Here is a 25,267-nt window from a genome sequence, read left to right on the forward strand (position 1 = left end):
TTCGGCGTGGGCTCTGGGCAGACGCACCTGCAGGGATGGCGGAGGCCGGCTGGACCCGGGAGCAGGGACCTGCTCCACCCCTGTGAGGGACACCCTCTCTTCGGCTCCCAATGCCTGTAACACAGCAGTGGACATGGCTCGTTGGAGGAGCCCCAAGGAGAGGCCTGCAGCCCAGTGAGGGGTCCTCGAGGTGGGCCCAGGGCCTTGCAGGCCCAGCAGGTGGCTTGGGCTTTATTTCCAAAGCAGTGGAAAGCCAATGGAAGGTTCTAGAAGGCAGTGACATGATGGCTGCAGGCTGTCACTGTGGGTGGAGGGAGCCCTGGGTGGGGCCTGGAGAACTGTCCCCTCGGCCTGGCAGGTCAGGGGCTGTGCTCCGTCTTGCCTGGTGGCATCGAGTGCACAGACCCCTCCCACCTCCGATGGCCAGGCAGCTGTGCATTACTGCAGCGCCTTGGGATAGCCTTGCCCCTGCCTGCAGGGCTGGGTAAGGGCGGGCCTGGACGCTTGCCTCAGGGGCTGCCAGGGGTTGGGGAGCACGTGCCGGACACGCGGGCTGTTGCCTCCTGGTCTCCCAGAACCCACCCCAGGGTGGCGGGAACCCCTTCTGCCCTGGCCTTAGAAGGCTCAGGGTTTCCTCAGGAAGGGGACGGGAGGGGGCAGAAGGGGAAGGGGTTTCTGAACGTGTCCGGAAGGACCGGGGAAGGTGGACGGGGACCGACTGTCGGATTTGGCAGAAGGGAAGGCCCAATGACCGTGGGAAGGCACAGGGTGGGTCATGTCACCCCATGTCATGGCATAGACCTGACTCCTCCTGCGTGACCTTCCCCTGCGTGGACACATCCTGCCATGGTCGGGATGTTCGTGTTCCTCGAGTCCTGAGGCTGGAACTAAACCCAAGGGGATAGTGTCAGCAGGCAGGGCCTGGGGAGGCGCGGAGGGCCTGGGGGGCCCCTCATGGGTGGGCTTAGTGCCCTCGGGAAAGGACCCAGAGAACCCCTCTTGCAACGTGGGGACACAGTGGGGAGGCGGTGCGTCTGGGCCGGGAAGCGGTCATCGTCTGCTGTCTTTCCGAGCCGTCCAGCCCGTGGGCTTCTGTTATAGGGGCCCCAACGGGGAGGACGCACCCGTCTTCGGCTTACGGGCACTGGATTGTTTCTTCGTGGTGATTCTGAGGCGCTGCTGTGCACGTGTGTGTGTGGCCGTGTGTGCTGAGTCCTCCCGCCTGAGCACTGGGCATGGAGCTGGTGGCGGTAACTGTTCAAGGTTGAGGGCCTGACAGCCTGTTTCCCTAAGTGGCTGTGCTTCTGCGTTGCCAGCAGCAGGCGTGAGGGCCCTGCGGCCATGTGCCGGGTGACGTGCCGCCTCCTTGGGAATTTGATTTGTATTTCTTTCTTTTTTTTTTTTTTTTTAATGTTTTTTATTTAAGAGAGAGAGCGTGAGCAGGGGAGGGTCAGAGAGAGAGAGACACACACACACACACAGAAGCTGAAGCAGGTTCTAAGCTCTGAGCTGTCAGCACAGAGCCTGACGTGGGGCTCAAACTCTCGAACCGTGAGATCATGACCTGAGCCAAAGTCAGACATTTAACCGACTGAGCCCCCCAGGCGCCTCTATTTGTATTTCTTGATAACTAAGCACGTGGAGCATCTTTTCACAGGTTTATTGACCTTTGAAGACATGTCCTTTCAGACTCTTTCCATTTTTGAATTGGGTTTTTTGTCTTTCTGTGGTTGAGATACTCCCTTCTTCTAGAGGCTGCTTCCACCCTGTGCAGCCCTTGCTTTCCTGGGCTTTTCCCTTCCCAGGTGTGGGTCATGAATCCCTCTCCTTTGCTGGCTTCTCATTCCAACCTGCTTCTGTCCACGTAGGGGGTGCACACGTCCGTGGGGCTCCTGTGGCCCACTGTCCGCTGCAGAGACCTGGCCGGTGGCTGTGGGCGCCCTTGCCTTCGCCACCCCGGGCGTCCTGCACAAACATGTCTCCTCCCCTCCATGCTTTTCCAGATTAGCTACTGGGCCTGAGCCTCCAGGCCCTTCTTCCCCCGCTCCTTGCCCACCTTGGCCACCCTTTGTGTGCGATGCGCCCCCCCCCCCGCCCGGTCCCCTGACCCTACCCCCCACCAGGCAGCTCCCCTTCTTCCACAGACTTGTCTGGGTCCCTCAGGCTGGGGGGCGCCTGGGGCTTCTGGGATGCCTGCTGTGCTTCCCGGCCAGTGAGCCCCTGAGGTTAAGCCCCTGGGGTGCAGCATGGGCTAGGGGTCCTGGCTAATTTGTTTTTAATGATTATCCAGTTCCAGCACCATTTGTTGGAAGGATTATCCTTTCCCTGCTGAATACTTTTGCACCGTTTTCGAAGTTACTGGGCTCTGTATGGCTACGTTTTGGGTTATTCTGTTGCATCTGGACGTCTGTCTTTTCGACGGCACCTTGCTGTCTTCCTCATGGAAGCTTCACAGGAAGTTCCAATGCCAGCTGTGGGCGCCCACAGCTTCGCTCATCTGTGCTTCAGATTGTTTCGGGTACTTCCGGTCCTTGGCATTTCAATGTAAATGTTACAGCGGCCTGTCAGTTTCTGTGATTTTTCAGTCCTGCTCTAATTTTAATTAAGATTACATTGAATCTGTAGACCAATGCAAGGAGAATCGCCGCCTTTACAATCTTGAGTTTCCCAGCCGTGAGTGTGGCCGGAATTTCCTTCATTCCTATATTCTCCCGTTTTAGCTGTTCCTTGCAGGTTAGTGTACAGGTCTTGCCTGTGTTTTGTGCAGTTTGCCAGCAATTTCGTATTTTTTATGCTTTACACAAATTATTACTGTTTAAATTTCACTTTCCAGCAGTTGGCTAGAGGTGCACAGAAATACCCCTGACTGTGTGTCTCCCTGTGTCCTGGGATTTTGTCAGATTTTCTTTATCCGATTGAACAAGTTCCCTTCTTTTTTGCTAGTTTTCTCAGAGTTTTCATAATGAATAGGTGTTGAACTTTGACCACTACTTTTTCTGTACAACGTATTGAGATGGTTTTCTCCTTTTAAAATTTATCCTGTGTCACAAATGAGAATTTCATCAATTGCTTTTGAAAACATTTTTTTGATGTTTATTTTTGAGAGGGAGAAAGAGAGAGCGCGTGAGCATGTGTGTGTGCGTGCACAAGTCAGGGAGGGGCAGAGAGAGAGGGAGACACAGAATCTGAAACAGGCTCCAGGCTCTGAGCTGTCAGCACAGAGCCCGACGCGGGGCTTGAACCCATGAACCGAGAGATCATGACCTGAGCCGAAGTCGGATGCATAACTGACCGAGCCCCCAGGTGCCCCGCGTGAATTGCTCTTTGTACGGTGGGCCAGCCTCGCGCTCCTTGGACGAGCTCTTGGTGGTGAAGTCTCATCCCTCTCACGTGCTGCTGGGTCAGCGGCTCTGATGTTCTGCTCAGGGCTTCTGCTCCCGTGTTTCTGAGTCGCGTGCGGTGTCTCGTCTCCCAGAGCCTCCGCTTCGGCCCTGGCGTGGGCCTCGAGCTGGCCTGGGGAGAGCCGAGCGGTCCGTCTTACGCGGGGAGCGTGTGGTGTTGGTGCAGCCTCTGCCCTGAGCACGTGAGGGGAGGCCGTCTGTCCTGGTGTTTGTGGGACTGTTTATAGGAACAGGTTTAAGTCCTGCGACCCGTAGACACAGACCTATGTAGGTCTCCCTTTCTTTTTGAGTCAGTTTTGAGGATTCCTGCCTTTTGAGACGTTTTTGTGTTTTGTCGTAGTTAAGAAATCAACGTAGTATTATAATAGTTTCATAACATCTCCTAATAAGCTTTTCCACGTCGCACCTGGAGTCCTGGTCTGTCTGTCATTCTTGATTTTGGTAATTTGTGTTTTCCTCAACTTGTCTGGACAGAGTTGTGTAATTTATTTTATTTAGTGTAGTTGACACAGTATGTCAAGAGCTGTGCAGTTTTTTGATACTTTCAGAGAATCCCTTTTGATTCTATTGATTGTTTCTGTTACTGGTCTGCTGTGTTTCGTTAGTCACCGAGCTGTATGGTATCTGTAGTGTTTCTCTTTCTACTTCCCTTGGGACTGGCCGGCTGGCTCCTCGGAGCTCCCAGTCCCTTCTCAGGTGTGTGGGCTGCTGTCCCGCCGTTCACAGATGTGGCGCCTGGTGGGGGGTCGGGTTGGGCAGGGAGGCCTCGCTCGCCGTGGTCTGCACGTGTGGCCACTGCTCTGGGGTGGACAGCCCGCCGCCCCCAGCGCAGGAACTGGGCCGACTCCTCACGCTGCTGCTGTGTTCTCGCCAGAGGCCCCGCGGAGTGAGAGTGCTCTGTGACTCGGTCCCTGCCCGGAGTTTGGTGGCCTCAGGGCAGAAGTGGGGAGAACGGTGGGGGCAGGGGTGAGTGTGGGACGGGGCGTGCCTGCCCCTCCCAGTTGGTGGAGGCCCTTGTCCCACTGCCTCCCACCCGCCGCCCCCAGTGTCCTCCGTCCGGGTGTCTGTGGAGGTGGCAGTGAGGCAGGGGTCTGCCCGGCATGCTGAGAACAGGGACCGTGGGACTGGGGGACACAGGTGGGGACTGCGCTTCCACAGGCACACACGTGGCCACGTCGGGGAGCTCTGGGCTTGGGAGGCGTGGAGGCTCCGACACAAGGAGGTCAGAGGGACGCGGAGCCGGCAGGGCCCCTGCGCAGGACGGCCCCCAGCTGGGAGGGCGCGGGGGGGGGCGGGGGGGCCGCGGCAGGCGTGGCAAGGTGAACGGAGGGCTCAGTGGCGCAGGCGACGGCGTGAGCGAGCCCTGAGGGGGAAGAACCACGTTCCCCGGCTGCAGGGGCACTCACGCGGCCCCCGCCCGGGCCACCTGGGGTCTCCTTCCCATCCCACTGCCCCCCACCTTCCCGCCTGGGTGACCCCCCACCGCTGCATGCTCTGTGTGGCCCACGGGCAGGTGTCGGGGACCCCGGCCCACGTCTGCCAGGCGTCCACCTCGTCAGACGGTGCCCCCACCCCCACCTAGGCCACGCGGGGGTCCTGCGGGGAGCACAGGGGCGTCAGGCTGCAGCTTGGAGGGGCGGGAGGGCTCTTCCCTGCCGTGTGTCAGGCCAAGAGCCGGGCCAGGGTCCTTTCCTCGGCCGGCGTGTGGCCGCAGAGGCCCCGGGCAGGGCTTGCACAGAGCCACCCCGCTCCCCCAGCTTCCCCACTGGGATCCCCTGGCGGGCATTTCCCCTGGGGGTTCGTGGCGCGGCCTCCTCGCTTGCGTGTGAGTGTGGGGCCGCCGTGCGCGGAGGGGGTCCACCCCGATCCAGGCCTCACGCCTGTCATTCTCTCCCCTTCCTCGCCTCTGTCTCTGCCCCACTGCTCCGCTCCTTCTCCATCTGCGGTGTGTCCGTCCCTCTCTGGGCTCCAATCCTCGTCCCCTCCCACGGCTGCTGTCTCTTGTGCCTCTGGCTCTTTCCTCCTGGCTTCTCCCTCCTGTTTGCTAGCTCCCCACGCTCACCGCGCGTGTCTCCTGCCCTCCCCTCCCCCTGCTTCTGCCTCCACCTCCTCTCGTCTCTGCCTCCGTCTGCTGCCCCTGCCCCGGCCCCCCATCTCCCGCCCCCACCCTGCCCTGCTCAGGCACGCCGTGCAGCAGGAGACCAACCGGAGCATCGAGGCCAGCGCCTGCGCCGTGAAGCAGATGGCGGAGCTCCTTCAGGGCTGCTCCTGGGTATGTGGCCCTGGGGGCCGTGGGGGCGCGGGGCGGCCTGAGCTGGGGCCAGGACGTACCCACTCGTCACGTGGTGCCAGGGCCCCTCACGCTGCCTCAGGCGCGGCTTCCTGGGGGCGCTGCTGGGGAAGGTGCACCGAGAAGCCAGTGAGCTGCCTGAGGCCCGCTCGGTGACGGAGGCCGGTGCACAAGCCACGTGCCGTGTGGCCCCGCTCTCACGAAGGGTCCGCAAGCCACAGACCTGCGCAGCCAGCAGGAGTGGGGGGGTACGGGGCTGGGAGGGGAGTTGGGCTGGCCTGCAGGCTGAGGAGCTCTCTGGGGGAAACAGGGAGAAGCTCTGAAACCGGCTGGCCACACAAGCCGTGGAGGTCACGTGTGCCTGGCTCTACTTAATAAAGTTCAGTTACATTATAACAAAATGTAGCCTAGCTCACAGGCCGAGTTGTGCTTTGAAAGCTGAAATCCCCCTAAGGAAGCGTCCCAGAAGCGGGAGTCCACTGTCCAGGAAGGTGCGGACACTGTGCCGCATACACGTGGGTGCCCAGCCTAGAGTCGGGGCCGTGGCTGTGGCTCTCCGTGGGAGGAGCCGTGTGGTCCAGCACTGTGTCCACGGTGCTTTTGTGGTGTTGGCGCACGTGCGTGGCCTCCTCACGTGTGGCGTGGCTCTTTGCTTGTGGGCTCCGTGGGCTCCGTGTTGCCTTGTTCGTCCAGGAGCACGTTTCCGGAATCTCCTGTGCGTGGCTCCGCGCAGCGTGTCCTCATTGGGTGCTCCTGCCGTCTGTGCATTGCTGTTCCCACCCCCGTTTACGTGGAAGGACGCTGAGGCTCAGAGAGGGTCCTGCCCAGAGCATCCTGGCCACAGGGAGGAGCCTCGGCTAGATTGCAGCTCTGGGCTTCCTGGGGCCAGAGTCTGTGTCACCGATGTGCGCCCTGGGGGCCGGGGATCGGAGCTTGAGTTCCTTGGGGGTCGGAGAGGTCGCTCTTAGCCTAACGTGTCCTTCTTTCCTCCCTCCCCCCACCTAAGAACATGGCACGCACGGAGCACCTAGTCTGTGCCCCTGGGAGAAGGACGCAAGTGAGGTCCCCTTTGAGGCGCTCGCGGTTCCCTGGTAGACAGCCTGGCCGGCGGGGCCGCAGTGGCCTCTGCGCCATCAGAGAAAGGCTGTGCTGTCATGCTGGGCTGATGCTGGCCCTGGCGGACTGGGGAGCGGAGGCGTTCGCACAGAAGCACCGAATGGTCCCCGGGCTCTTAGCTCCATCCTGAGGCACACGTGTGGGCCCCTCACAAGAGCCTCAGCTGGACACTCAGGCCCGGCAGACCCGCACCCGCTGGGGCCTCTGAGAGGTGCCCGGTGGAGAGCTGGTGTCAGTGAGTGAATAGCCTGGCTGTGCAGCTGCAGTGGGTCCTTTGTGGCTCGCGTGGTGGCGCGGGGGAGGGGTGGGCACCAGGCCCAGGGGCCAAGTGCAGGTTGGAGGTACAGATGGGACCCCTTGGGACATGACGAGAGGTGCAGGAGGGGCCAGGACTTTTTGTCACTGTCCCATCCTGGTGCAAGGCCACAGGGCACTGGTGTCACTTTGTGCTGTGTGACGCGGGGAGAAGGGAGGGTTGGGGCTCCTAGGGCCCGTGGGGCTCACACAGACCCCGCAGGCAGTGCCAGCTTCCAGGGCTTGCTTGTGTGTCCCTCGCTCTGGAGCGCGTCTTGAGAGCCAGTTTTCTGCCAGCCATCGTTCTGGGCAGCAGGCGCACAAGACACCAAGTCCCGTTCCGGTGGAGGGGTGAGGCTGTGTGCGCTGCTGAGCTCGGTGGTGAGAGGCACGGTCTGACAGTGGGGTGTCAGCTGCAGCCTTGTGTGTGATTGGGCTCAGGACTCTGGGGTCAGTGGCCTGGCTCCACCACCCGTGTGGCCTTGAACAGGCCACGTGGAACTTGGGCTCTCAGGTGGCAGGTTGTGAGGACCAGACATGCATATCGTGTTAGCGCAGCGCCTGGCTCTGCGGCCCGTGCTGAGGGTGGGAGTGTGGGGCCCGGCGGGGGGTGTCTGCAGGGGCACAGGCTGACCTCTGGAGCCTGCACTGGTGTTTGACAGCATGAGGAGACGGCGGGGGGCCATGTGGACGGGAAGAGCCCCACTCCAAGGGCAGAGGGCTGCTGGCATGTGGGGCTGGGTGGGGGCTGGTGCGGTGGCGCCCTGGGGGTTGGGGTGGGGGGGGCCTGGTGCGGTGGTGCCCTGGGGGATGAGGGGGCTGGTGTGGTGTCGCCCTGGGGGTTGGGGTGGGGGGCCTGGTGCGGTGGCGCCCTGGGGGTTGGGGTGGGGGGGCTGGTGCGGTGGCGCCCTGGGGGTTGGGGTGGGGGGGCTGGTGCGGTGGCGCCCTGGGGGTTGGGGTGGGGGCCTGGTGCGGTGGCGCCCTGGGGGTTGGGGTGGGGGGCCTGGTGCGGTGGCGCCCTGGGGGTTGGGGTGGGGGGGCTGGTGCGGTGGCGCCCTGGGGGGCGGTGGAGGGCCTGGTGCGGTGGCGCCCTGGGGGTTGGGGGGGGGGTGAGGAGCTGGAGGCGGCGGCGGGTGGGCGGCGGCCGCCCGTTGAGGCCACGCTGTCTCTGCAGCAGGAGCGCCTCCAGCTGGAGCGGCTCAGGACTCAGCTGTCAGACGGCCTTGAGCGCTACGGCGCCGCGCAGCAGGTGAGGCACCGGCGGAGGCGGCAGGCCGGTGGGGTGGGCCTTGGTCCCCTGAGCACCCGCTCTGGCGGGCCTGTCCCCAAGGTGGCCTGGGTGGTCCTGACCCAGGAGCAGAGGGGTGGTCCCGACCCTCGGCTCGGGGGTGGGAAGAGCGGGCATCGCTCGTCCTGACGGAAGGACACGGAGACCCCGAGCTCAGGTGTGTGGGCGGGGGTGCCCCCCAGGGTGTCAGCAGAGCCCGGCCGGGCACCCAGCTGAGCACTCGACTTTCCCAAGACCCCAGACATCTGCATCCGGTCCCGGAGCTGAAGCTCTGCGGCGCCATTGGTCCCTGTCCGGTGCTGGGCGTGCACCTGCCCGTCTTCTCTCCTCCCCACCGCCCTGTCCCTCCTGTCTCCTCTGTTCTTCAACAGAAAATTGTGGAAAAGTCCAGAGTTCTGCTTCCCATGGCGCAGAGGGGTGCCAAACAGCAGGTGCGTGCTGAGGGACCGCCGGGCCGGGGGCGCTAGGTGACGGCACAGTCCACTGCCCTCTGTGCTCAGGGAGGCGCAGGGGGCACCGAGGGCAGAGGCCCCACCCCGGGGCGGGGGAGCTCCTGACTTGCTAAGAATCTTTTAGAAAGCTGGCGTGTACATCCTCTGGCTCGGGCCGAGACGGAGGACTGAGGGCCGGCTGTGTGCTTGCCCTGCGGGAGGGGTTGTGTCCCACCAGCCCCCCGGGAGGGGAGAGGGCAGAAAGTGAGTCCTGCGCGAACAGGGCAGAGAGGACAGAAACCGTGTTTGAGGTGCAGTGGCTGAGACTTCTCCAAAACTGTGTGAATATCTCAAGCCACGGGGTGAAGAGCCTCCATCACGAACAGGATAAATTTATCCTGTTCCTTAAAAACCACCCTTACTCGTATCATAATAAGATTTTGAAAACTTAAAACAAAAATAAAATTCTAACAGCGGATTAAAGCCTGAGGGAAGAAGTCATGTTATTTTTAAAGAAGCAACAAGTTGGGGCGCCCGGGGGCTCAGGCGGTTCAGTGTCCAACTGTAGCTCAGGTGATGATCTCGCGGGTCGTGGGTTCAGGCCCCGAGTCGGGCTCTGTGCTGACTGCCAGCTCAGAGCCTGGAGCCTGTTTCAGTCTGTGACTCCCTCTCTCTCTGACCCTCCCCTGCTCGCGCTGTCTCTCTCTCTCTCTCTCTCTCAGAAATAAATAAAACATTTAAAAAAATAATAAAAAAATAAATATTAAAAAAATAAATAAAGGAGCGCCAAGACTCACACCTGGCTTCTGAGGCGAATCAGTAGAAGCCGGAGGACAGCGGGGAGAAAGTAGTGGCCCACATGAAATTTTGCATCTGGTGAAAGTAGTTTTCAGAAATGAAGGCTGAATAAAAGATTTTTAGCGAAACACAAACTGCGGGAATTTATCATCGACAGAACTCTGACAGCAGAGGACAGTGGTCCCAGGCGACGCGCTGTGACTTATGGCTGCTTTTGAATCATGGTCTGCAGCCGTGGGGCCTCGACGTGGGGCAGGTGGAAGCGCCTGGCCGGCAGCAGCACAGGAGAAGGAGCGGCCATGTGGGAGTGTGTGTGCTGTGTCTGGTCCTTCGAGAATTGACGAGAACCCTGACCTAAGGTGGCTGCCTGTTGCCTTCGGCAGGTGACACTAAAAGATAACACAAGAATATGAATTATAACATAATAGAGAGGAATATATGGAATAATAGATGATTAATTTAAAAGAAAACAGGGGTGCCTGAGTGGGTCGGTCGGTTAAGTGTCCTTCTTTTGGTTTTGACTCCTGTCATGATCTTACAGTTCCTGAGTTCAAGCCCTGCATCAGGCTCTGCACTGACAGCACAGAGTCTGCTTGGGATTCTGTCTCTCTCACTCTTTATGCCTGTACCTCCCTGATGTTTTTTCTCTCTCGAGATCTCAAAATAAAAATTTAGAAAGAAAGAAAGCACAAAGAAAAATAAATCAAAAAACAGGAAGGAAAGCAGGACACAAGTTGTAAGGTGGTAGATTGATACCAAATTCATTTATGACTACATTAGAATGGCCTGACTCCTTTGGTGAAAAGGTACAGATTGTGAGCCTTGGTTAAAATACAAAACTGTGTAGTGCTTGTAAGCAACACCCTTTAATCCAGAGAAACGTTAAAAGTAAAAGGATGGTTGAAGATAACTGTGAAACCAAAGAAGACTTGTGCCACGTGCTAGTATCTCAGTGAGCGAAGTCCGTGTGAAGTGTCAGTGCAGACAGAAGCACGCTTCACAGGGACGACACAGAAATTCAGATGTGAGATGTAGTTCTGTATAGGCGTCTGATAACATAGCTTCAAAACACGTAAGACAGAACTGACAGTGATAAAAGGAAAAATAGTAAATCCACAATCATAGTTGGAAATTTTAACACACCTATCCAAAGGACTGATGAAGTAAACAGAAAAGTACAGCGAGGATCTTGAAGACTCAGCCAGTACGATTAATGAGTTCACTCCTACCAAATGGACATCACGTCAGCTGACCGCAGGGGAGCGAGCATTCCCTGCAGGTGCTCAGCGCATGCTGAATCCAGTCTCAACAGATTCCAGAGGGTTGACATGACCCTGAGTATGCCTTCAAACTGGCACAATTAAACTCACATTGGATAACAAAAAAGAAATTGCCAAGTTTGAGAATTAAAAGAATACAGTTTGAAGGAACCCATAACTCAGAGAAGCAATCATAGCAGAAATCAGAAACCATCTTGAACAAAAACGAGATTGCACCAACTCAAGGTCTGTGGGTGCTGCCAAGACAGTGCCCAGAGGGAAACTCATAGCTTTAAATTCTTCCATTAGGAAAGAAGGAAGGTGAAAATCACAGATCTGAGTCTCCATCTCAAGAAGCTAGAGAAGCACCAACAAACTGAATCCTAAGGAAATATAGAGGAAAAAACAAGAATCAGTGAAATGTAAAATAAATACATAATAGACAAATTCAACAAAGCCAAAATTTGGCTTTTTAGAAGGACTAGTGAAAATAAGGAAATCCTACAAGATTAATCACAATACAGAGAGAAACTACAAATTACTAGTGTCGTGAATGACAGTGACCATAGCATGGATCCTAGCAATTAGAAATGACAGAAGTATGAAGATATTAGGATACAACTTTATACCAGTAAATTTGACAACTTCGGTAAAATATAAATTGCTTTAGAAGAATGTGAGTTATCAAGACAGAGTCTGAAAAGTCTAGTATTTATTAAAGAAATGAAATCAATAATTAAATAATTTCCATAGTGAAAACCCCACCAAGAAAACTGTAGACCTAGATGGTTTTATTGGTGAATTCTTCCAAATGTTTGAGGAATAAATATTAAAGAGTTTATAGAAACTCTTCAGTATCTTAAATCTCAAATGAGGGAACACATCCCACCTTGCTTTAGGAGGCCAGCAAACTCCAATTCCCAGTGCTTCCGAGCGTATCACAAAACGGAAAGTAACACAGTCTCTTGTGAGCATGGGATAAAAACCCCCAGCCAAATCACGAGTAGACCGAAATCTAGCAATATGTGAAAGGCCAGTACGTTGTCATAAAGTGGGTTTAGTCTGGGAGTGCAAGGTTGGTTTACAGGCAGAAATAACCCACGGAAGCCGCCATGTTAGTGGACGAAGAAAATCTCCTTGATCATCTCAGTAGAGAAGAGCACTTCACACCCACTCAGGGCAGGGGGTGAAACTCCGGGCGGACAGGTAGAGAGGGATGCCTCCCACCTGACGATGGGCATCTTCAAAAGTCCCATAGTGAGCATCACACTGGCGAGCTGTTCACATCTTTCCTCCTGAGGCTGAGGACAAGGCGTGGTGTCTAGTTCTGTGGCTTCTACTCCCTGCTGCGCGGGAGGGTGTGTCCAGTGCACCAACGCACGGAAATAAGTGAAAGGGAGAAGAACTGGGGAGGAGGAAACCACTTCAGAGACCACATGACTGTAGCTGGCAAAGGTGATTGAATCTGCAGATAAACTTAGAATTTGGAAGTGGTTGTGACAGGGCCAGTAGACAAGAAGACATCACGCCGGCAAAAGACAGCTTGAAAGTGAAATTTAAAAAGTGATGCCGTTAGCATCAAAACTAGGAAGAAGCCTTTGAACAGCTGTTTGAGGGGCCACTCAGGGCCTGGTGCTGGACTGGCCGGGAGTTGAACTGGGAAAAGGGGCCTGTTGAGCAGATGACCAGTCCAAGTCCGGACACCCCGGGCCCTGCGTCTGCATGTGGGAGTCGCCAGGGAGCCAGTGCAGCCTGTCACCGGTGGGGCGGTGTCCTGCTCACATTGAGAAGAGCTAGCAAGACCAGCCCCCCCGGTGGGCACGTCCCCTGTGGCCAGTGGGTCCTTCCGGGTGGCTGATGCGGGGTCATTGGCTTGCACGCACCCCTCTTGTGCTGCGGCAGAGGGAACATGTGCCTCCCCCTTCCACCCCTCCCCTCCCCCCGCCACAGTGGGCTTGGCCGGGTGCCACGTGATGCAGGTGCTTTGGCCGAATAACGGAGGATGCGCTGAGTCTGAAACAGCGAAGGATGTTGTCATACAAGGCGCCAAGCCCGGCACAGCTGTGAAGGCTCCGTCTCTTGGTGAGAAAGTGCCCCAGGCCACGGCCCGTTCTTCTGTGGCTGAGAGGGGCCGGGAGGCTGCGTGCATCTCAGGCCCTTTACCGTAACCCACCCTGTGCACAAAGAGCACTTCAGCTGGATCACAGACATACATGCGAAGGATAAAGCAGTGAAGCTTCTAGAAGATACCATAGGGGTCTGTCTTCAGATCTTTACGATGAGCTAACGTTTCTTATGCAGATGAAAACATACGAAGTATGAAGAAGAGACTCAACTTTGTTAAATTAATGCACCCTGAAGAGAGCAAAAAGGCTGCCTATGGCGTGAGAGAAGGTATTTACATAATGCATATCTGAAAAGGATTCATGTCCATAATACGTAAAGGTCTCTAACAAATCAATAAGAAAAAAGCGGACAACTGGTTTCAAAAACCTAAAAGGACAAAAGCCATAGGCACATCACAGAAGGGGACACCTAAATGGCCAGTGGGACATGTGCTCAGCGTCTGCCATCAGAAGGAAAGTGACCCCTCAGTGCTGTCACTGCATACCACCTGTACCCACCAGAGTAGCTAAGGACAGACATGCAAGGAAACGCCACATGCTGGTGAGGATGTGGGCGGCCCAGCCTGTGTGCTTCTGATAGGAGAGCAGCACCGCCAGCCTGGAACACCGGAAGATTTACCTGAGTCACGCGCACTCTCCTGGGACCTTGCAGGTCCCCCCCAAGCACAGAGCCAGTGTGGATGCACACGTGTGCTCAGCAGAAGGCACACTGAAGAATGCCCGTGGCAGCCGGACACGCAGTAGCAGATCCCTGGGAAGGGAGCCAGCCTTCGGCGGCACGGTTAGATCACTCGTGCGGAATTCGTGCACGGAAGCCTGTCGCCAGCAAGGCCCACCGGGGTGACCTTGGACCGAATGGCGAGGCAAAGAAGCCTGAGACTGGGGGACAGAGGTTGACGCCAGGCCAAAGTGATGGCAGTGTTAGAAGAGGCGGGGTTTTCCTCGGCGGGGGCAGCCTAGCAGCCGGGGGCCTGGCGGGGCCGTGCTGGGAGCCGGCGGCGTTCGCGCTCTCTCCTGTCTCGGAATTCAGACCTTATGCTTCTGATCTGGGCATCGGACTGTGGATGTGTTGTAGTTCAGCAGAGTTTTTTAGCGAGGAAGGGGACGGTCAGCAGTGCTTCTGAGAAGTTGTGAAAGGTTATTTCCAGGAGTTCTGCAGACTGGAAGCCGCGAGAAGACGTCTTACCCTGTCCAGCACAGGCGTGATGCTGCATCGGCACCACAGACCCCGGGGCTGCCGTCTGCAGGCTGGAGGTCCCAGCAGGGGTGAGGGGTGCCCACTGCCCCTGCTCCCATCTGAGCCCGGCAGTGGGTGTGGCCGTGAGCTGCTCTGCCCTCTGGGCCGTGGCTGGTGGCCACGTGGGTCAGTCTCAGACCGGGTGAGGCCCGGCGGTGTGTCTGGGCTGGCTCCTGCCCTTCGTGGGGGACAGTCCACAGTCTGGGCTGCCGTCGGCCAGCTCGGCATCCATTCCGCCAGAGCCCCGCGTGGCCGCGGCCGCAGCGGGAAAGGCACGCCTCCCCTTCCACGGTTTCCTGGAAGTCCCTCTGGGCACGGGCACAAAGGCCCCAGTTCTGTTCTTTCCTGTCGGTGTCAGGGGAAGGGTTGCTGCACTTCTGCCAGTTCTGACATCCTGGGCTTTCACAAGTCTCCAGAAACTTCCGTTAGCTAACAGTCACTTACTCTGGAGAAATCGATGACCAGCCTCGGGCTGCGAAACCGAAGCAGTTTCCCCAAGCCTGTGACTGGCTCACACCTTGCGCCCGCCCCCCCCCCCCCCACGGGTCACTGTGTTCTTGCGCGGAGCCCGGGGTCGGAGTGTGCGAGTAAGTGGTCCGTTTCCCAGACCTCTGAGAGCCCTGGGCGCCAGGCGTGCGTTCTCCCCGCCTCCCCGAGGGCGCCCCAGGCCGCGGCTCTTCTCACGGGAAACCGCTCACAGCCCCGGGGTCCCGCAGTCACGTTGGTCTGTGGGTTTCTTCCGTACGGGCGGGACCCAAACTGGCGGCCTTGGATGTAGGAGAAAGCCCTCTTTGTTGGCGGCCTCTTGAGCTGGAAAGCCATCACAGGGCTGTCCCCTCCATGCCGGCCCCAGCGTCTTGCCAGCAAATCCCAAATCCCCAAATTGGGCCTTTGTGAGGAGAATAAAGGGGCGCTTTCTGATCCTTGCACAAGATCAGGCGTCCAAGCCATTTCTTGCTGCCCTGGCTTGTCATGAGCCGCTCAGGGAGGGCGGCCTGTACCTGGGGAGGTGAGGGCGCCCGGGGAGGTGAGGGTGGGCCCTGTCTGGGAAGGTGAGGGCACCCGGGGAGGTGAAGCTGGGCCCTGCCTGGGAAGGTGAGGGCGCCCGGGGAGGTGAGGCTGGGCCCTGCCCGGGGAGGTGAGGGCACGCAGACGCCCTTTGCTCCCAGCTTTCGCGCTGCTTCTGTGGAGCCCCAGACTCCAGGGGAGGTTACGTGAAGTGTCCCGTGACACCTCTGTCACCGGCGGCTCTGACTGCTCTGCTGGTGGGTCCGTGGGGACCCTTGTGTAGATGCGCTGTGGTTTTCCAGTGCCTTCTCCCGGGGCAGATGCAGTGAGTGAGCTGTGTTTCTGCCCTTGCGTGCGCAGGTGAGGGGCCTTGGGGCAGCTGTCACGTGTACCTGGGGCAGCTGTCATGTGTACCTGGGAAGCACCAGGACCTGTGGGGCCTCTGCTGCTGCTCTGGGACGGCCTGGGAGGGGTGCAGGGGGAGGAGGCAGTGCACACGCTCCTCTGGGGGTGGCACCCTTGCCTCCACACAAGGACCCGTGTCTGTCCTGAAGCTCGCCTGTGCTCCCGTCATTTTCTTGTGCACTTGCTGACGGCAGTGACTCCGGGGTGGGGGTGTCAGCCCCCTTCCGTGGGCGTGGACACTGGATTAGGGAAGCCGGGGAACTCGCCAGGGCCGCACAGCCTGCAAAGTTGTGTCCTGGCCTTGCCGCCTGGGCTGAGGGACAGCAGTCGGCACGGGGGTTCCCACGTGGTCCATCCTGCTGGGCGCGTGGCTGTGTGGTGGGCACCTGTGGGTGCGGGGTTGTCATCCCGTTCTGCAGATGAGGACGCTGAGGCCCGGAGAGTGTGTGGCGGGCGCTGGGCCAGACACTGGCTCGGCTGCGTGCCAGCCCCTCCTGGCACTGCTCGCTTCCTCCCGCCCACACCGGGAAGGGGAGGTGGTAATTGCCACCTTGGACCAGTAGCGCTTGTCACCAGATTTTTTAGATCTTTTATTTTATATTCCTGTATCCACGTATTTATTTACGTAAAGGCCTCTTGTGGCTGGGGGAAGGGGCTCCACCCGTGGCTGTGGCTGTGTGGAGTCGGGGGAGGACGCTGGCTCTGGAAGGGGAGCTGGGTGAGTGCGGGCCTCACACTTCCTTCCCTGCCGCGGGTGAGTGTGCCCACCGCACGGGTCGGGGGCGGCACCGGAGAGAGAGCCCTGTCTTGTCCCTCCAGCGGCTCACAGTGGTCCCGTGGTCCCCAGGGCCTCCCACCCGCGGGTCGCTGGGCCATGCAGCCGTCCCTGCGTCTCCCCAGTGTAGTGGCCCACGTACACGTGGCTGTCCCGCTGTCCTGGCCCGCGTGCGCTGGCGTTGCTCAGAACTCTGTGTGTGACCGGCCAAGTCCTCGGTGCACGGGGCTCCTGGCGTCCATCCACTGTGTCCCTGGGCCTGGCGCTGGGTGGGCGGTCACAGGCCCTGAGGGTGTGCCGGACAGGCTGTGTTCTCCCCTCTGCCCGGGCCATCCGAAGACTGCCTGGCGGGCCCTCGGGGGCTGTGGCATGGCCAGCACCCTGCCGTGTGGCCGAGCGGCACAGGAGAGCAGGAAGGTGGTCTTCCCCCACCTCCCGTGGGCTGACTCCCCGCAGAGTGCCCTGGAGAGGTGGCAGGGTGACAGAGTCCCACCCTGCATGTCTGCTTCGGGCCCGTCGCCCGCACTCACGAAGGAGGGGGCTCCACAGGAGTTGTGTGCTTGCGTTGGGTGGCTGGGGGTGGCTGTGCCCTGCCCTAGGTCTGTGTGCCCGTGCTGTCCTGCAGTCGGGGTGCCATGGTCCGAGTCAGCGCCTGGGGTGCAGCCGGGGAGGAGGCTCAGCCCCACCTCCCACTCTCCTCGCCCCCGTGGGGTACCCAGGCTGGAGACAGGCACCCCCACAGGCACCCCAGCACCCCTGCTCAGGACCTGACACCTGACTCACTTGTGCTCAGAGTGTCCCCTCAGAGAGCAGATGGTTAATTGTAGGGAAAAGTGGCCATTTTATTGAATCCCCAGATTTGGAAACTGAGACGTGAGTAAATAACGAAACCACATAAAGCCCCTGTGGCTTCCCTTCCCCACGGCCTGGTCTCAGCTAAGGGGTTTGCAGGACGACACGCAGTCCCTGGTGTCGTGTGCACCCCGTCCCCGGGTGGGAGCCCACGCCTCGGTGCCCGCAGCCCCTGCCTGTCTGGCTGCTCGACCCGGCGGGGACCACAGCCACCTCCAGAGCCGGTGGCACACGGCCCCCTGTGAGAAGCCGCCGTTCCTGTTCGTGGGTGAACGGGCATTGGTTGGGTTTCACGGAGAGCTGAGGACGCCCGGAGTCCTCATTGTGGCGGGGCCGGGGTCTGCCGAGTGCGCCCCGCAGCCAACCTGGGACAGCCACAGGCCCCGTCAGGGCTGCAGGATGCAGGCCATGGGGCCTCTCCCCTCCCAGCAGCGCAGGGTTCCCGCAGCCGAGGCTTAGCCCCGACGGGGAGCTGCCGCCACGAGCCTGGGGTGAGGCTGTGGCCTGGGCCACGCAGGGCTGACTGGCCCATCTCTGTTGCCAGCACAGCCCCGGGGCCCCTTTTGCTGAGCTGCCTGACGATGGAAAGATCTTTAACGGACGTGACGGCCTGTGGCAGGGCCAGGAGCAGGCGCCGCTCCCGGAGATCACCGAGGACGACGTGGAGGCCGTCCAGCTGCGCGGGGAGGCCATCCTGCAGATGGAGGTGAGGCCTGGGCCTGCTGTGTGTGCGTGGTGTGCGTGGGCGTGGGGGCGTGGCCGGGTGTGTCCCAGCACCAGTGGCCCCCTCGCCGGACTGCGGGGGCCTGAAGCCCTGTGAGCCCCACCCTCTTCTCCCCTGGGCCTCCCTCTGCTCCCCTGCCGGGCCTGCAGGGGAGGCCAGAGCCCGGGCTCTGGACACACGATCTCTGAAAGCAGCTTCATCTAGAGAAACGGGAACCTGGGCAAGTTGGTAAACTGAGTCACCAGCTCAGGAAATGTTGCCGCGTTTGTTGTCCCTCCCTGAAGGAGGTGGATACCCCCCCAGGGAGGCGGGGTTCGGCCCCTTATTTCTAGGGCCCCCTCCCCATGGCAGCCGCTGCCTCAGCAGAGCCCCCGCCCTCTCACACTGCCGTGCTCCCCAAAGGGGGAGGTGCACCCGCCTGGGGCCCCCGCAGGAGGCAGCAGCACACACGGGCCTCTGCTGTCCCTGAGACAGGAAAGGACCAGACACACACGTCTGTGCGTTCCTGTCAGCACAGCGGGGCCGACTTTCCGCAAGAAGCTGAGAAGGGGATCCAAGCACGGTCGCCCCTAAAGACATGGGGCGCTGGGGTCCCTGGAGGGGGAGAGATTTGTGCTCTCTGGGTCGGGAACTGAGATCCTGCGGGAAGGGCCTGCAGCCCCGCTGGTGCCACGGGTGGGGGGGGGCAGGGGCCCCCTTCAACCCGGGCCTTGTCCTGGCACCCAGGGAGCTGCCCACCAGGTGCACGGCCCGGGCGTGAGGACAAGGGTGATGGTTCCCCTCCGACGTGGGCTGTGGGGCTCCTTGGGCAGCCCAGGCCTGGGCCCTGTTGCCCTTCTCTGCGTGGTGAGCATGGGCAGAGGGCTGGGCTTTGCCAGGGGTGATGGGTCCCACGTGGAGGCCTGTGCAGGACAGCCGAGATGGAGGGGCCTGGGGCTGCGGACCTCAGAGCCTGGTGGGGGTCAGCCAGCCAAGTGCTGAGCCTCACTCCCTCCTTGGAACAGCAGGGACTTGCCGTGGCGCTCCCAAGGCTGTGTGCCAGGCACACATGCGGTGTCCCCTCCCCCTCCCCCAGTGCTGCAGCTAGCTGGTCCTGGTGACAGCCTCTCCACGTGATGAGTGAGCCAAGGGCAGAGGCCAGGCTGGAGTCCCGGGGACAGGCGGGCGTCCCCAGGCCCCCACGGGGCCGGCCTGGAGCCCAGCTGCTCAGGCTGATGAGGGTTGTCTGTCCAGAGCTGCGGAGGACAGTGGACCATGGTGGGGGCAGGTTTGGGGAGCAGCCTGGGAGGTACAGGGGTGGCTCACACTTCAGCTGCTGGAGGCTCCCCTGTGGGGCTGGGCAGGCTTCTGACCACCCCCACAAGCTGCTCCCCCCGAGCCCCGTCTCCCCTCTGCCCCTCCTCTGCTTGCCAGCCTGTCCAGCCTCAGCTGCTGGCTGTCCGGCCCAATCCCCAGGGCCCTCAGCAGCTTGCTAGACAGTTGTTGCATGAATCCAGGCAAGTGGACAACCCCCCTCCCCGCCCCCGACACCACACACCATAGTGGTCATTCCTCCGAGCCGTAGAGGCCTGTGTCCCACACCCATGTCTAGGCCGCTCTCCTCCAGGCTGGGTAAGGACCCCTGTAATCAGCCTGTCACCCTTTAGTGGCTCCCACGTGGGAAGTTGCTCCTGTCCACCAGGGCCGTCAGCTGCTGGCTTTCGGCTCACTGTCCCGGCGGGTCCCTGCCTGCTTGCCCAACCCTGGACCTGTTTTTTGGCAATGTTGCTGTCCAGGAGGGGGATGGGGGCCTGGAGCCCCACTGATTTATTTAGTGCCATCACCCGTGTCGTTTCCCTGCCCGGCCCCCCGACAGCGTCCCTGTGTCCGTGCCCAGACCGCTGGCCCAGGTAGCTGGATGCCCTGTCCCTCGACCCTTAGCTTCCATCCATCTCTGCAGCTTCCACCTCTGCAGAAGTGCTTGGGCCTGGAACAGGGTGGCCCCGCCCAGCTCTGCCCCTTGTTCCCTGCTGTTTCCTGTTCTGCTCAGCCCTGCTTCTTCCTGCTCACAGGTGACCTTAGCACCGCTGTCCCCGGGCTTGGACTCAGCTGTCCTCTGTCCTGACCGCTGGTCTTATGAGCCTGGACTCCATCCTCCTGCCACCAAGTGCTGGCAGGCCTGTGGCAGCCCCCCGCCCTCCCTGGGCCTCAGAGTCCCCTTGTGGGGAGCGCCGGCCCGCTGTCCTCAGGGCTGCTGGAGTCGGGCAGTGTGAGAGGAGGGCCGCAGGGCCGCACCGTAGGGCTAGCCTGGGACACCCCTGCCCCAGACACTCTCGCCCACAGCCTGGAGGCTGGGCTGGGGGCCGTCCCTTTTGCTCCCCATGGGGAGACTAGGGTCGAGAGGGAGAGCCCTGGGGACACCCACCCACAGAGAGCTGTGCCTGGCTGTGCCAGGAGCCTCACTGCCCTGGGGATGGCCCTTCCCAGCAGGAGGCGCAGGGTAGGAGCCCGGCACCCGCAGAGGGAGCCCTGCCAGCCCGGGCACAAGCTCACGGAGTCAGGACTTTTCCCCCCTTCCTGAGGGAGGAGGCCACGCTGCTGGGTCCCCTCCTGGGGGAGGTGAGCAACACGCTTGCAAGAGCCAGGTCGGCAGGCGAGTCCCTCCGACGGGATGGAGGCGGCTGGGGCGTGGCCCCCTTTGCACAGATCTCTCTCTCTGTCTCCCTGGGGCACATGCTTGCCCCTGGTTTGGAGGCAGGTGGTCTCTGGCCTCCGAGCCTAAGGCTCCTTCCTGACACTGGTCCCAGATGGGCCAGGCCCTAGGTGACCCCAAACCTCCCAGGGCTCCAGGGGCCAGGGCGTCAGGGCCGCTGGGGCCCGTGTTGGTGCTGGGCAGTGTCCAGGCCAGCGGCCCTGTCAGTAGAGAAGCCTGAAGGACTGCGTCTGTCCCAGTGGGAGTTCAAGCGTATCAGGGCGGGGCTCTGACTGGGCGGGGCTCTGGGCGGGGCTCTGACTCCGGAGGAGCTCCCAGTGGGGGGCCGGGGGGGGGCAGAAGCAGGAGCCACGAGGCACACCCTCCGGGAGCTGCTGCCCCTCCCCACTGTGGGTTGGTGGGTGACCCGCGGTGGACCGCTCTGCCCCTAGGCCTTGTCTACCACAGCTGTGCCTACGCCAGAGCCAGTGCCGCGCTGCCGACCAACCCCTCCCCTCCCACCCTCCTCTCCGGCGAGTCAGGCCCCCAGGGGTGAGTCCCTGCTTCCTGTGCCCACTGACGCCGTGTCCTCGGCAGCAGAGCACATACAGCGAGGCTGGCCTGGGCAGAGCTGGCACTCCGAGCCACAACCTCTCCCGCCCCTTCTAGCCTCAGGTCCCTTCTCTGAACCCCTTTCCTGGTCCTACGGGACTGTGAGAAATGGGGAACCTCAGTTAACGGGCTGTGGGGACCCCTGGGGGCACCTTGCTGGCCTCAGGTGGAGCTCAGGGTCAGTAGCAGGAAGGTGCTTCTCAAGCCGTCGGCCGAGCTCCCTCCCTGGGAGGCATGTGGGGGGGGTGTCCAGGACACTGTGCTCCAGGGCCGGGCGAGGACGCCCCTCCCTCCCTTCTCCTGGCAACGGGGCTCCCACTGTCCTCACAGTGCAGCCAGGACCCCCTGTGGTCCAGCGTGGCCTGTCACCACCAGAGCGGCGGCCTATGGCGGGAAGAACAGCCCCTCACCGCAGGCAGCGCGCAGGCCAGAGCCGGGAGAGGGGTGCAGGCAGGAGAGGCCGCTGTGGACATGCTGGAAGCTTCCTCATTCCCTTGTGGGGAGGGGATGGCTGGCCTCGGGCATCTCGTGGTTACAGAGGGGAAGTAGAAGTCTGGCCCGGGGTCCCAGCCCCAGCCATCCCACTGCCTGGCCACAGGAGCCCTGAGGTCTTCTGGAAGCTTTAGTTTATCTGTAAGATGGGACAGTGCCACCAGTCTCTCCCTGAAAGGGTTAAGGGGACATGAAGGATCTTTGTCAGCCCACAGGTGACAGTGTGTTGCAGCGCTGAGCTGCCCGGCAGGGACGTCCGTCCGGGCAGAGCCAGAGTAGACGCGGCCCCTCCCGGCCCACCCTGAGGAGCTCCTCTGAGGCCCCTGCCCCAGTTCAGACCGTGCCCAGCCTGTGTGGCCTGCTGCTGATTGGCGGGGGTTCACCCCAGGGGGAGGCCCCTCCGTCACTGAGGTGTGAGGTCGGCCGAGAGCCTAGGTGCCAAGGCGGTGATGGCCAGGTGGGCCTTCCAGGTGCCGGCGTTTTCCCTGGGGAGGAGGGTTCTGCTGTCTCCAGGGGCCGGGGTGCTCCCGGCTGCTTAACGTGAAGAGTCTGTGGTGCTTTGTGACTTCGCCTTGGGAGCACGCAGCCTCGTCTCTGCGCTGTTGGTTATGGCAGTTACAAGGGCCTGTCCGGGCCCACCCCTCGGTGGAGGCAGGCCAGGGCCCCCCTGTAGGAGGACAGCAGGCTTGAGGGGGTGGCCATCTGAGAGGTGCAGCTCCTTGCATCCCCCCGCCCCCGGCACCATTTCGTGGACCACACTTTCTGCCACAGTTTCGGTGCACAGCCCTTGTCCACCAGCTGCCCTGGCTCTTTCCACGCGCTGGCACTTTCTGACGCGGGACCTGCTTCTCCAGACCCTCGAGCAACTTACTCCTTTTTGCCTTCAGGTCTTGACTGAAACGTTGCCCACCTAGAATTGCGGTCAGCCTCTTCTTTGTCTAACGTACTGTTCAATGCGCGATTTCATTATTTATCTTGCTTCGTGAGAATGAGGCCCCACAGAGGCAAGGATCCTTGCCTGTTTAGTCATTACGGGGCAGTCCCAGCTCCACGAAGGACAGAAGATGCTATCTGTACACCTGATGCCTGTTCCTCAAACCAACGAATAGATGAGTGGAAGGATGAGGGATGGAGGGACGGACGGATGGATGGTGGGTGGACAGGTGAGTGGATGGACGGACGGACAGACGGACGGATGGACGGATGGATAGGGGGTAGATGGATGGATGGGTTGTCGGGGGTGTTGGAAGAACGGGTAGATAGATGGATGGGGGGGTGAATGGAGAGATGGATGGATAGATGGACAGACAGATGGATGGTGTGTAGGTGGATGGATGGGTCGTTGGGGGAATGTGTAGATGGATGGATGGGAGGTGGATGGATGAGTAAGTTTTAAATGTTGGGACTCCACAGAGTATCTGTGACTTAATAAGAGGGCTCTGTTGTCTTTATTTATATGCATCATTTTATCAGCCCCCACAAGAGCTCTGTGAGAGTGAGCACTCCTGTGTTCCAATTTTATCAGAGACGGAGCGGAGGCTTAGAGAAGCCACGTCACTTGGCCTGGCCATGCAGCTCGTGTGTGGCAGAGGAGGGCTTCGAGCCCAAGCTGCCTGACTCAGGAGTGGGGCTGTGCTGGCTGGCTGCAGCGTGTGCCCCCTGCCTCTCGGCCTCTCTCCCAGATGGGAAGGATGCAGGCGGTCACTGGGGGGCGGGGGGTGAGGGCCCAGGTGCCAGGAGTGGAAGGAGCCAGCCCATGAGCCCCAGCTCTGCCTGCCCACAGCCACCGAATCCTGGTTGAGGCTGGCTCTTCCCGTCTCGAGGGAGGGCAGTACCTCGTCTCCGGGGTGGCGGGAGGTCAAGGAGAAGGGCACGTGCCCCTAGCCGTCGCCAGCATGTGGCAGGCTTGCCAGGCGCTAGTTTGGCTGACTGAGCTGGAGCCCCGGGGTCTGTCTGCTCCTGGCCTGGGGAGCCCGCCGGGCCGGGCAGCCGTCTTGGCCCCCCACCATGCATGCCCACCTTACCCAGTCTCCCCTGTGAGGACCGGCGCTCCAGCCCCCTCTGGAGCCGCCCGTCACCTGGCCCAGCAACCAGCTGCTCTGTTGCCATGGCTGCCTGGAAGGGCTGGGAGGGAGGGGGCCGGGCATGAGGCAGAGCGTGGGCCCCACCCCCCGAAGGTGGTACTGTGCAGCCAGAAGGCGGGGGGCGGGGAGGGGTGACGTGGCTGATACCTATAAATATGGGAATAAATCAGTAAAGTTTGGCTGTTCCATTAACCGGAACAGTTGTGTTCATAGGCGGATGGTTGCCAAGAATCTAATTATAAGAGACGTGTAATAGAAAAAGCACAGGGGTATTTTCTTTCTTTTCGCTCTTAAAAGTGAAAGGAACACACAGGTGCGTGCGCACGCACGCACGCACACACTTATCAAGGTTTTGTTACATCCCGTGCAAGGTTGTTATTCCATGGCGCCAGCAAACAAGAAGATTCCGTGAGAGCTTTTAATGAGCTCTAGTTTTAGAAGCAATCAGGAAAATAACGGCATGATTTAAACATTTACTAAGTTGAGGTGTTTCGAGTCTCTCCGTCGCCCACTCTCCCGCTTTCGGGTGCCCACGCCAGGCGCACGGCTCCCAGCGCCTGCCGCCCTCGCGCACTGCACCGCTGCCACCTGACGTCCATGGCGGGCGCTGGCCCCAGGCAGCTCTGGGGGCTTCCGGGCCCCCCACGGTGCAAGCCCACCTTCCTTCAGGCCGTGAGCAGCTGGGCCCCGAGCTGGGCCCGCACGCGGCCCCCACCCCGGCTCCTGGTGGGATCCAGTCCCCGGCGTGCCCCCTGGGCCTGCCTGGGAGCTGGGCCCACCTGCCCTTGGCGTCCTCCTCCGGGAGCTGAGTGAGGCCTGCCTGGGCGCCCCGTACAGGGACTGGAGGGACACTTGTCGGTGTCACTTGGCTGCGCCCAGATGTTCCCTTTCTGCGTGCTGCCTCCCGCTGCCGCTGGGGCTGCCCGTCTTTGCTTCCTCTCGTGGGCCCCCCCTCTCCTAGCACATGGGGGCTCTGTCCCCAGAGCCCCCCTGGTCCTGTGACCCCATCCATTCTGCAAACAGCCTCTGGACGCTGGGGTGAATGGGACACAAGCCCTGCCCTGCTGGAACATCCCAGCGCCTGTGGGCCATTGTGCAGGAGCCACGGAACCAGGCCCACGGGGGGACTACCTGTGTGTGGGGGGGGCCCTGCAGGGGGTCGGCCTGTGTGTGGGGGGCTCTGCAGATGGTCGGCTTGTGTGGGTGGGGCTCTGCAGGGGGTCGGCCTGTGGGGGGGGGCTCCAGGGGGATGGCCTGTGTGTGGGGGCTCTGCAGGGGGACAGCCTGTGTGTGGGGGGCTCTGCAGGGGGACGGCCTGTGGGGGGACCCTGCAGGGGGGTGGCCTGCGCGTGGGGGCTCCGGTCGGGGACAGCCAGCGCGTAGGCCGTCCTGCCCGGGGACGCC

At 60.8% G+C, this 25,267-nt stretch overlaps 1 protein-coding gene across 7 annotated transcripts in view; it reads left to right on the forward strand.

The window, feature by feature from the left end:
* The window catches only part of TSNARE1 (t-SNARE domain containing 1), a 95,854-nt gene that overhangs the window by 56,013 nt on the left and 14,574 nt on the right, over positions 1 to 25,267 (forward strand). For 6 of the 7 annotated variants that reach the window (XM_039232956.1, XM_039232959.1, XM_039232961.1 and 3 more), the window contains 4 exons: positions 5,583 to 5,673; positions 8,276 to 8,350; positions 8,761 to 8,820; positions 17,825 to 17,986. In XM_039232956.1, the coding sequence (XP_039088887.1) occupies positions 5,583 to 5,673; positions 8,276 to 8,350; positions 8,761 to 8,820; positions 17,825 to 17,986 (388 nt within the window). The remainder of the gene's footprint in view (positions 1 to 5,582; positions 5,674 to 8,275; positions 8,351 to 8,760; positions 8,821 to 17,824; positions 17,987 to 25,267) is intronic. The other variant, XM_039232957.1, reaches the window with a different exon arrangement.

Source organism: Hyaena hyaena, unplaced genomic scaffold (genome assembly GCF_003009895.1).
Source record: "Hyaena hyaena isolate Hyena2069 unplaced genomic scaffold, ASM300989v1 scaffold_69, whole genome shotgun sequence".
In the NCBI taxonomy this organism is placed as follows: Eukaryota; Metazoa; Chordata; class Mammalia; order Carnivora; family Hyaenidae; genus Hyaena; species Hyaena hyaena.